The sequence below is a fragment of the Scomber scombrus genome, chromosome 20 (assembly GCF_963691925.1).
Source record: "Scomber scombrus chromosome 20, fScoSco1.1, whole genome shotgun sequence".
Taxonomy (NCBI): Eukaryota; Metazoa; Chordata; class Actinopteri; order Scombriformes; family Scombridae; genus Scomber; species Scomber scombrus.
In genome coordinates this window covers 24,271,751-24,283,749 of record NC_084989.1, presented here as the reverse complement: position 1 = coordinate 24,283,749, position 11,999 = coordinate 24,271,751, and the positions used below count along the sequence as shown (strand labels likewise).

The following is an 11,999-nucleotide window of genomic DNA, read 5'->3' as shown; positions in this document are numbered from 1 at the left end:
ACTTGTGTGTTGTGTGTGCAGCAGGGAAATACAGTTCTCAACCCCCCAACCTACCCATCGATCCATCTCTCTTTGTCTGTCCTTTCATCCATCCATCCATCCATCCATCCATCCATCCATCCCTTTCACCTCGTCATCTAGCTCCTTCTGGAAAGCACACTGAGATTAAACTGAAGGGGTTTTAACTCTAAAAGTTTCATACGTTTAGCCCGACGTTCATTCCATCATTTGAAGAAAGAAAAACAAAAACAAAAACAAACAAAAAACCACATCTGATTGTCTCCAACGCTAAATAACGACCTCAGAGATGATACGACCGTTCGGTTTGAGCCGTTTCTAAAGAACAACTGAAGGATATGTCGAGCAGGTCTGTTTGTCTCTGGATAGAAACCAACAGGAAAAAGAGGGATGAGTGATAAAGGTGTTCCAGGGGGCCAACTCAAAGATTCGGCTATAATACTGGGAAGAGACTAGCTAAACCTGCTATCACCTAGAAATGCTTTTAACCAACTTTACGAAGCCTTGGCTTGGTTAACTTGCTTGGTGTCGTCTGGTTGATATTTTAAAGGTTCACTGAAGCAAAGCAAGAAATAACAGATTAGTTATCATTAACTTGTCTGGTCTGTTAGCCCTGGGGTTAATATCTGTTTAGCCACACCAGAACACAGACTAACAACTCCTTTTTAGAGGTTTGTGGTGACTATGCTAATAAGTTAGCGCTGTTTTTCTGCTATGTGTGTGTGTTAAGGCTCATTGCTAGCGATAGCCCTTGCCATTTCTATTACTAGACTGTTGTTAGCCTTCATTAGCTCTGGACGTGCTAGCGTTTGTTAGCTCTGATTTGGCCCACAGTGGAAACCGGGCTTGCGAAGAATTAGTCTTGCTAGCCCTGATCAGGAAGACATAGGATTTTTAAAAGGTTGCCTACAGAGCTGCACTCCTGTTGTTGTTTTTAATGGTTGCAGTTAAAAGCAGAAGTTGAGGTAAACTGAACCTGGGTCAGCCGATAGCGACAATGTTAGCACACCAGAGGGCCTGTAATGAACCCTACATGAACACTAGGGGGCGGGAGGGCTAAGATGACAGACAGGTGGGAGTCTCACACATTCTGACACAACAAAAATTTTGATTTGTTCAGTTATATATAAAAAAAAAAAAATCCCCTCCCTACACCTAAATATCACTGATAATCGCACACACGCAAATAAACAGAAAATACTCTAGCATCACGAGCCACGTTTCAACTCTGTACACACATGGAATCAACTGAGAATGATTATGAATGAGAAATTATTTAACACACAAAAACCAACTCACAGGGTGGCTTGGGATCAATAGTGTGATGGGTTTAAAAAAAACAAAACATGGAGAACAAAAACACTATATCTGCCCTTTCAGAGTTTCCTTTTCACACAGAAATCTGATGTGACGTTGACGAGTTCTTGAGTGTTTTTTTGTGTGTTTTTTTTTCTGAACCAGCTGAGACACGGTGGGATTGGCGGCGGCGGCGGTGCAGTAAAAAATAAAGGCACCGTGACAAGGTACCGGGTCTGCCATGTTTTTCCAGTTACAAAAAAAGTCAACACATAGTGGGAGATGAGCAGCCACCATCGGCCCCAAACGCTGGTGACGTCTCCGTTTATCCCGGCGGGCCTCCAAGCCAAAACCTTCAGCTACGTTTAAATCTTTAAAAAAAAAACATCTAAACGGCTGCTCAAACAGGGGGGGGAAGGTGGCTGGTGAATTTTGGAAAGCCGCAATAGGTTGGCAGACAAGTCAAGACAACCCCCCCCCATCCCTCCACCCAGCCCCTCACCCCGGTTATAGTTTTTGCTTTTAAATCGACAGCTGGTTCAAAATTTTAAACATTGGATTCGTCTCTGTTTGTTTGTGTGTGTGCCTGGAGCCCAGCTGTGATTTAAATACAGAAGAATAAACGCAGACACCAGACAGTCCATCTCTGTCACCGTCTAAAGTTGATCATCAATTCTCAAACAGAATCTAGAACAATAATAAATCGTAACTTTATTTTCTTATTGCTGAAATATAGATTCCCCGCACAAAAAAAAACAAAAAACATAGTAATGCAAATCATTGTCATCATAAAAAGCTATAAAAATTAGATCCATCCTCCGTAATAATGCAGATAAAGATATAGCAAAAAAACATCTCTTAGAAGTAGGACTAGTAGTAAGGCACTTCAAGAAAACGAGGTTCGTCTTTCTTTCTATCAAAAAGTTTTCCGGGCTGGTTTTTGCATCATCATCACCACCATCATCGTATATGGTGGAGCGTGTTTCTGTCGTATGGCACTGTGGTGACGTTGGTTTAGACAGCCAGGAGGAGTTTCTCCTCAGTCGACCCCGACCAGAGGAGGCTCTCCGTTGGGCAGGATGTGCTCCAGGGGGGGCTTGGCGTGGATCTCCAGCAGCCCCTGGATGAAGCCCTCTGCAGGGGCGGCTGTCGCTGGCTCCTCGGGTGGAGAGGAGGAGGAGGAGGAGGAGGAAGAGGAAGGAGGAGGAGAGGGGTCTTTGGAGATGTTTGAGTTAGGCGTTGGGTCGCTGGTTGAGGAGTCGTCGCCTGCTGCGTCTTTAGTCTTTGTGTCAGTAGCTTGTTGGCTGGGGGACGCGTCGGCGGGGGCGGGGGTGGGGGCCGGCGTCTCAGAGAGTTCAGATTCTTCTTCTGGTTGGTCAGTGGTGACGGCGGCCGCTTGTGGCTCCGCTGACGTCTGGCTCTCGAGCTCCGACTCAAACTCAGACTCCGCCGCTTTCGTCGGGCTTTGCTCCTCCGGCGAGACGGAGTCCGAACCGTCGCCTTCCTCCCCTCGCTCCTCAGCCTCCTCCAGGTCCTTGCCCCCCGCGGTGCCGCTGCCGCACTCGCTCTCGTTCTCGGACGGCGGGCAGGTGGAGGTCGGGGTCGGGGTGCAGGAGTCTCCGTCCTCGCTGACGGCGTCGTCGTTGGCTGCGGAGGAGCCGTCTGCTCCGCGGGGTTTCAGGTGGATCCTTTGGTGGCGAACCAGGCTGTGCTTCAGGGTGAAGGTGCGCTCACAGGTTTGACACTGGTAGGGTCGCTCACCTGCAGGACACACAGAGCAGACACGTCAAAACCACAGATTAGAATAATTAATACGGAATTAAATAATAAATATACAGGAGAATAAAAATGGAATTAATTTAAATGAATAGTAAATAAAAAATAAGTAAAAATATAGATAGGTTTATATAGATTAATTACCTGTGTGTGACCTCATGTGTCTGGTCAGGTCCTGCAGAGACCAGAAACGTTTCCCACAGACGTTGCAGATCTTCTTCCTCTTGTCCACTCGTCCTCCTCCTGACGTTTCTCCTTCTAAACTCTTTGGTTCTGACGCCTCCTCATCGCTGCGCTCCTCCTTCTCCTTCTCTTCCTCCTCCGACTCGCCGCTGTCTTCGCTATCGCCTCCCTTCACTCCTCCTTCGTCTGCCTCCATCTCCTTCTGCTCCTCTTCTTCTTCTTTCTCCTCCTCTGTGGGTTTGCTCTCCGTCTCCTCCTCTTTCACCGGCGAGGTTTCCTCCTCCGCCGCTGCCGGCGTCTGCGTCTCCTCGGAGAGGTGCGCCCTCTCGTGGCGAGCGAGGGTGGTGGCGTAACGGAAACTCTTCTTACAAACTCGACACACGTGTTTGTACTCCGGCTGCTGCTTCACCGCGGGGCTGCTGGAGGAAGAGGAGGATGAGGATGAGGTTGTACCGCCTCTCTCCTTCTGCTCCTCCGGGCTCTCCATTGCTATTTGAGGAGCAGAGGTAGAGGAGGAGGAGGAGGAGGAAGAGGAAGCGGGTTGGGATGGTTGTTCTTCCTGAGCGGAGGTGGAGGAGGATGTGGAGAGCTTGAAGTCGATGAGCTTTTTGCCGAAGTTCAGATCCAGACTCTTGTTGCTGTGGCAGTCGTCATCGTCTGTGCTCTCCAGCTGCAGGACGAGACCCACCCCAAAATATTTAATACATTATAATATAAAATAATATATATATATATATATATAATAATCAATACTCAAATCACACAGCTTATATTCAATTAACAGCATAACACAATCACTATCATATTCTATTCATGGTAAACTGTCACCTTGGTAACAGACATTCTGCAGTTTTATTTATGTTTGTTCAGCTTTTGAACGTATTTGTCTGTATTTCTTTATTCATTTATTTATTGGCTCCTCCTGCACATTTCTTTTTTTGTTAGTTATTGTTTGTATGTATTATTTTTCTCGTATTATGTTTAGTTTTTCTTTTATGTGCAAATAAACCAAACTAAACTAAAACTAATCTGATGTTTAACGGCCTCGCTCCCTAAAGACGCTGCTTATAAAACTTAAAATGTTCAGACTGAGTGAAATGAAAATGACTTTTAATCTGTCTCTCTGTCTCCTGCTTATTTATCTCTAATGTAACCAAAGTCCAGTTGGATGTTTCTTTATACTATATCATATTTAATGTAGTCCTGTGTGTGTCCTAACCAGGCGGGGAGTTCTGGTCCTCTGAAATGAGGCCAACGCAGAAGTAACTTAAAACTGCATTCTATCAAAAGGCCACCAGGGGGCGACCGTTTTGGTGTCAAAAGGACTTCCGTCTCTATACAAGTCAATGGAGAATTCACCAACTTCTCACTTGATTTCTAACCTCAGTAAACGTTTTCAAAATGTGTTTATGGTCTCAATCGCTAGTTTAAAGCCTTCTTCAATGCAGTATGATGTTCATTTGGGACATTTTTGAAACACTTCCAGGATGAGAAGATGAACTCACCTTTGTGCTGCTGCTGCTGTGCGGAGGCTGTTTCTCCTGCAGCGGCCGGCTCTCTGCTGCCCCCTGCTGCTCCGGCTGCTCTGTGCTTTCTGTCTCCAGCTGATCTTCTCCATCACCAGCTGGACTACAACCTGCAGCACAAAACGACCAACATCTGTCAGGAAACATCTGTACTAAACACAGCGCAGTGATCATAAGAAGCTCCAAACTCTGACTTACAAATATCTCTATTGTCATTAAACTCTAATTAACTATCTCTGTGTAAAATCATCTGTAATATACATAAATACCTGATACTTTATACCAGTGTGATTTCTTCTGTTTCTTTTCATTCCCTCCACATGTTTCTGTATTTACTTTGTATGTGTTTAGATTCATTTTGACACTGAAATTAAAATCAAAACTAAAACTACGTTGATCATTTTTACTTTGTCAGTAACGTTCCCACCGATTGGCTGGTTTCTTGCTGACTAACCTTGGCTCGCTCTGTGGGCGGGGCTTGATGATGCGGACCCCGACCCCAGCTGGTCCGAGGGGGCGGTTCTCTGGTCTGTGGTGGGGCAGCCGGAGTCTGCAGGGCTGCTGCAGAGATCGTGTGCTTCTGCTGAAGCCTGCTCGGTCTCTGACTGACTCTCTGGAGGACACACACCATCAATACAATCAATACATGGATCAATACATGCATCAGTCAGGAGATGATTGACAGGCTAGAAAATAGGATTGTTTATCTTTGATATTTTCTTTGTTCTAATGTTATTTTGACTTCGTGCTAAAACATTAAACTTTCTTTTCTGTCGCATATTGTTAGTTATGATCTTTCTTTGTGCTCCAAATTATATTTACTTTATTTTCTCACTATTCTCAAGTTATGAGAAGGTAGAAACATCCTGTGAAGTCAGTTCTCAGCCAGCAGCTGGAAGGACTTCATGTGGAAATATGATTCTATGATCTGCATTAAAGGGAAATCTTTGAAAGACATGAAGAACATTTGAATTAACTTTAATTCATCTTTAGGTAAAAAGTAAGTTTGGACACACTGTACATCATCATTAGTTTTCTATTAATGTCTCAGTGATAATAAGTGTTGGTAAGATGATGAATTCATAAATAAGTTAAACTAGATTTAAAAGCAGCATCAGGTTTGTTAAAATGTACATTTAGTATTTTTGTTGGTTTTATATCATTTGAAATGACATTTGCACCATTTTTTACCAAAAGTAAGACTGAATGCTCCTGGAAATGTCAAATGGTGTAACCACAAAAGAATGATACATATTACATATTTTATCACCTACAGTGTATTTAAGTGGACTTATACTAATAATGACTTCATTTAAACAATGTAAATTTTGATATTTTAGATTCGGACCTGCACTCTCGTGCGAGCCGTCGTCTCCGTCTTTCTTCGTGAGGGAGCCGTTGCGTCGCAGCGATCTGTTGGCCACGCCGTGCTTCCTCAGCAGGTGGCGCTCACAGTTGGATTTGGTGGAGAAAAAGGCGTCGCACTGAGGACAGGGGAACGGTTTCTGACCTGAAGAGAGAGACAAGATTCAGATGAGGAGACGAACATCAGACCAACATGTTTATCAGCTTCCATCTGGAGATGAGACGAGTCTTAAAACAACAGTCAGTTTTAGAAGATCCTTCATAATGTTTACAATGGAAGTGATGGAGGACTAAACCCACAGTCCTCCTTTTGTGTAAGTAGATCTGAAGCTAATATGAAGCTTCAGCGTCCAAATGAGTCAAATCTTCATCTTCTATGTTTCAACGTTACAGTGTTTTTAGTACCAAAGTCTTTGTGTTACTATGGTTACACCACAGCTCAACAGGGAAACACTAAGAGGGAATCTGATGCTATAAAGATTAGTTGTAAATGACTCTGTGGACACACTGTGGAAACAGTCCTTCATCACTTTACATTGAAAGCACATTTCAATTTGAAGTTTATCTTCAACAAAAAATGAACATTAAATGCTGTAATCATTTCTCCCATTCATACACACATAGAGGAGGAGGAGGGGAGGAGAAGATGACTATTAAAAGATGTCATCTTTTAATAGTCAGTATGAACAGGAGGAACACCGCTACTGAAGAACTGTGAACTTTTCCCTTAAGTGACATCTTTCACCTGCAGGGTTCAGGCATGAAGCTCAGACTGCTGAAGCTTCACATCTACTTTTAAATATCTTTTTATAGTCAGTATGAACAGAAGGATCCATTACAGTGTGTATAACCTCTTCTGAAGACTTAAAAACCTGCAGATACCCTGTGTGATTGTGTGTGTATTACCGGTGTGCGTGTGTGTGTTACCGGTGTGTGTCAGCATGTGTCTCTGCAGCGAGCTGGCCCAGGGAAACACTCGGGGGCAGAAGGGGCAGGTCATCTTCTGGACAGAGTTGGAATAGGCGTTCTTCTTCCCTTTGGACTGAGGACCCACCGACGGCTTTCCCTCCTCCCTTGCTCCTCCCTCCTTCTCCTCCCCTCCTCCTCCTCTATCATCTGTTCACAGGAGAGATCATCTCTGGTGAATTCAGTCTATTCCTCAGCAGTCATTTCATCAAACTGTCTTCTATTTGTCCCTCCTGTTACCTCTCTTTCCTGCCAGGTCTGCAGCACCGGTCTGCAGGTAGGTGCTGAACTTGTTGGCGTCAGTGGTGGCTAACATCTTCTCCACGCTGGCAAACTCTCCGCTGGACTCCAGGTCGATGCCGACGCCGCCGCTGATCACAACAGCTTTCTCCTTCGCCGCCAGCCCAGACGGTTTCTTTCTGGTCCTCTTCCTACTGGACACAGAAGAGGAGAGAAGCACGGTGAAGTTTAATGAAATGAAGTCTGAACGCAGCAGCAGCAGCAGCCTGTCTGTGGTTGGTGAAAGTGCCGAGAGACAGAAACATGTGTTGTGTGATTATGTAACATACCTGGACGTTGTCTCAGTCGTCTCCTCGCTCTGTGTCTCCGGACCAGCCGAGGGTCCCGGGACATCTGCGGCCAAATCAGCCTGAGAGACAGCAGCAGCCGCCTGGGGTTTGCTCTCCAGCGAGGTGGCTTCTCTCTTCAGCAGGTCTGGAGCTCCGGAGACGGAGTGGATGATCTGAGCGATGGAGGCCAGAGGAGGGAGCTCTTTGAGGGCGGTGGAGGGCGAGGAGGTGGTGGACGTGGCAGGTTTGGGCAGCAGGGGTTTGAGGCGCTGAGGTCGCCCAGAGGTGGTCAGGTTGGGGAGGCAGGCGGGGGGAGGGGTGGATCCAGGGGGGAGTTGGTAGCAGCCGAGCTGGGGGTGAGGGTGTAGTGGTGGCAGGGTGAGGGCAGACTTCTCCTCCTTAGTCAGAGTCAGAGCGTGCTGCTGCTCGATGCTGCTGCAGCTCTGCTCCATCTTTATCTCCCTCTTCTCTCCGGCGCTCGCTCCCTCCCTCCTCTGCCTCTTACTGGGGATGGACAGATCGATGGGCTGGTCCATGGTGGAGCAGTCGAAGCTGGGGGAGACGCTCTCCAGTTTGACCCCAGGAGATCCCGCCTGGCTGCCAGCTCCACGACTCTTAGCGGAGAAGTCCAGCGGCTGGTCCAGTTCTGTAGGATAAACCACGTTCGCCAACTCCTCCACCTTCACCTGCAGTGGCCTGATCCCGTTCAACGCCATCGCATTCACCGGAGCGGTGCGGGCAGAGGCCACCGTCGCAACGGTGGCGGCGGCTGGCAGCAGTGTGGTGATATGGTCCTCGATCTCCCGCTCCTGCACCTCAGGGTGCTGCTTCAGCAGGTGGTGGATGCAGTTGCGTTTGGCCAGGAAGGCGGCACCGCAGCGCCGGCACTCGAACGGTTTCCTCTGGCAGCCGTTGTGTGTGCGCAGGTGGATCTGCAGAGCCCGATAGGTCTTCAGGTCCTCGCCGCAGAACCGGCATGTGGTCTCCGCTCCAGTGCAGCCCGTCTCAGTGTCCTGGGTGGTCGTCGTGGTAGCAGTGATCGCCGTGGCGATGTTCCCCGTGGTGGTGGAGGTGACGTACTTTATATTTTTCTCGATGTCCTTCCTCGAGGTCTTGGCGTGTTTCTTCCTGAGGTGGCGCTCACAGTTGGCCTTGACAGTGAACGGGTAGTGGCAGACGCGGCAGACATACGGCCGCTCGCCGCTGTGAGTCCGCAGGTGTCGGATCAGCGTTGCTTTGTCCGGCGCCACGTAGTCGCAGATGTTGCACTGGTGCGGCAGGATGCCGAGGTGGAAGCGCATGTGAGCCTGCAGGACACCTGAGAAGGCGAACACCTGGTCACAGTAACGGCACGGGTACGAGCCTTTAGCCGAGCCGGCGTTGCTCCCCACGTTTCCTCCTTTGGTTCCTGCTTTTCTCCCGCTAAGCCCCGCCTCCTCGTGTACAGCGGTAGACGCTGCCGGCGGCGAATCAGACAGAGGCGTGTGAGCGTCACCCATACACTCAGCGTCCATCTGGCTTCCGTTCCCAGCTGAAGAAGAGGATGAGGAGGATGAGGAGGGTGTTTTGAAGAGGGTGGGGTTGGGGGGCGGCAGGCTGGGGCTGATGCAGCCCAGTGAGGCCTGCTGGGAGCTCTGGAGGGGGGGAGGGGTGGTGGCAGTGAGGCTGGAGCGAGGGGTGATGGGAGGTTTGGGCTTCAGCGGAGGCATCGACTTCTGACTCTGGCTTGAACCTGCAGGAACAAACAGTGATGAGCCAACAAGTCTGACTGATAATTAATTAGTTCATTAATAATTAAATATCGATAGTCTGATAAACATGAGTCAGAACCCACCTTGACCTCCAGCAAATCCTGGAGCTTTGGCCAGAGGGGGGAGGGTCAGTCCCATCTGGTTGGGTGCTGCAGACGCTACTTTGAGGATCTGCTGGATGTCTGCAAGCTCCATGATCCCGGCTCCGCCTGCCTCGCCGGGTTTGACTCCCGATGAGGCGGCGCTGGCGGTGGCGGCGCCCCCGTCAGGCTGCAGGAGGAAGCCGGCCTGGAAGGGCTGCAGGGACAGCAGGCTGAGGGCGTCTCTCTGGGAGAGACCCTGCAGGGCCGAGGCTGAGTCCACAGCCTCCAGCAGAGGGATGCTGAGGCCTGGCAGCCCCCCCACACCCAGTCCCAGAGTCAGCCCCAGGCCCCCGGACAGGTAGGCTGAGGCGGGCTCCTGGGGTAGGCTGGAGCAAGGCGGCTCCACGTGGATCACCTTGATGCTGTCGAGGTGGGCCTGATGGATGTCATCGTCTGTCGGACCAAACTTCACCTGAGGAGGAAGAACAGCTCAATCATCAGACCTCCAGGAGCAACTCTGATCATCTTTAGAGACATTTGAATCAGAATCTACAAGATGAATGTGAGGTTTTATTTCCGCAGGTTACCGTAGAAACGTGCTGTAGACCCAGAGCCTCCAGGAAGCCGGCCTGCTCAGAAGGCGGGACGTCCTCCGCTGCTTCCTGACCGTCGTTCTCAACGCCGTTTTCTGCAGCTCCGTCCTCAGCCGGCTCCTCTGTGTCGGCAGCGGGTTTGTCGTGGTGGGCGGTGGTTTTATGGAGGTCGAGGGCGGAGCGAAGCGGGAACGCCTTGTCGCAGCACTCGCAGACAAACCGATGGAACTTACTGATGCAGCGGCGGAGGTTCGTTTCACACCAGACCTGCACGGAGACGAACAAACCGAGTGTAAAAACTGATGCCTGATGTAGAAAAAAAGGCTCAGCAGGAACATGAAGCGTCTGAATCGTACCTGTGCAATGTGAGCAAACTTCTTGCAGGAGAAGTCGATGAAGGCCAGGTCGTTGAAGCCGGTGGGGATGGAGGGGTTGTTCTGGATGAAGGGTCGGCCGCTGGGATCCTGGGGGAGGATCTTATGAACGCCTGCGTTATGGCGCAACATGCCGCGGTGGGTTCGGAAAGAAAGGCAGCAGAAATCACACCTGGAAAACACAGACAGGAACATTTTAACACATGAAGCATAAACATGTTGCCAACCAGAAATCACCAAAAGAGACTCAAACACATGAAAAATATTAAATTCCTAATAAGAAAGAACAATTTCCTGATTATTGATCATGGCATTTACCCAAATCCACTTATTTAGTACCAAGTTTCATTTATTTATGAATATAACCTCACCTGGCTAAAACTAGTAGTTTCTAATCAACATCTTGCTGTTAATAAAAGAGTGATTTTCTAATTTACACATACAGGTGCATTGTGATATAGTGAAATATTCACAGTAATGCAAAAAAAAACTTTTAAAATTAAGAATTTAACTGTCAAATTAATATTTGTAGCAACAAAAAGAAAATTACATTCAATAAAATAATAATATAATATATCAAATTAAAATTCCACTTTAAATCCATTAATGATCATTTTGAAGTGTTAAAGCAGCTGTTTAATTATTTATTATGATGTTTTATAGTGTACAGATCAATTAAAGTGATCAGATCACACCGGAGATAATTAGTTTATTCTTAGTTCAACGTTCTTCTAATTGATTATCTGTTCATGTCTTTACTGCCTGATCAATGTTTAGATGTTGAAAAACACACACAGGAAGTAATAAATGAAGTTTTTCACCATGTTAAACCTTTAATTTATTATAATTTAAAATTTTTCACAAGACAGTAATCTTTAATATTCACACATGGAACCTTTATTTTAGTGTTTCGTCTCATGTTGTGCAAGAAGGTGCAGTTTTCGAAAACGGCCACTAGGTGGTGATAGTTCTCTGAGTTTAGTTTCAGGTTTAAAGTTCAAACTGTTTGAAGAGACTGTTGTTGTTTGTTATTGAACTCTTTCAGTTCTGATTAATAAATGTGTTTTCAGTGTTTGGACTTTTTCTCTAATCTTTGATTGTTGCTGAAATATTGGATCATTTCAACATTTATAGAAATGAAAGCATGTGAGAAGTTTAGAGGGAAACATCAGTATTTGGTGGAGCTGTTAACAACTCATAGACATCTGAGATGTGAGCCGACTACACACTGCTGTCTGGTTCCATCTTTAACAATGTGTTGTATTTTACTGCAGTAAAGTGAAAGTACCTCAAACTATACTACAGTAAAGTAAAAGTACCTCAAACTGTACTACAGTAAAGTACAAGTACCTCAAACTGTACTACAGTAAAGTATAAGTACCTCAAACTGTACTACAGTAAAGTACAAGTACCTCAAACTGTACTACAGTAAAGTACAAGTACCTCAAACTGTACTACAGTAAAGTATAAGTACCTCAAACTGTACTACAGTAAAGTAC

At 47.1% G+C, this 11,999-nt stretch overlaps 1 protein-coding gene across 1 annotated transcript in view; it reads right to left on the bottom strand.

Moving 5' to 3' along the window:
* The window catches only part of rreb1a (ras responsive element binding protein 1a), a gene marked incomplete in the record, with an annotated part of 35,942 nt that continues 23,943 nt past the window's right edge, over positions 1-11,999 (bottom strand). The window contains 11 exon segments of the mRNA XM_062441259.1: positions 1-3,075; positions 3,235-3,943; positions 4,779-4,909; positions 5,254-5,412; positions 6,148-6,309; positions 7,092-7,280; positions 7,371-7,564; positions 7,700-9,431; positions 9,534-10,005; positions 10,121-10,393; positions 10,483-10,672. Of these exon segments, the coding sequence (XP_062297243.1) occupies positions 2,354-3,075; positions 3,235-3,943; positions 4,779-4,909; positions 5,254-5,412; positions 6,148-6,309; positions 7,092-7,280; positions 7,371-7,564; positions 7,700-9,431; positions 9,534-10,005; positions 10,121-10,393; positions 10,483-10,672 (4,933 nt within the window).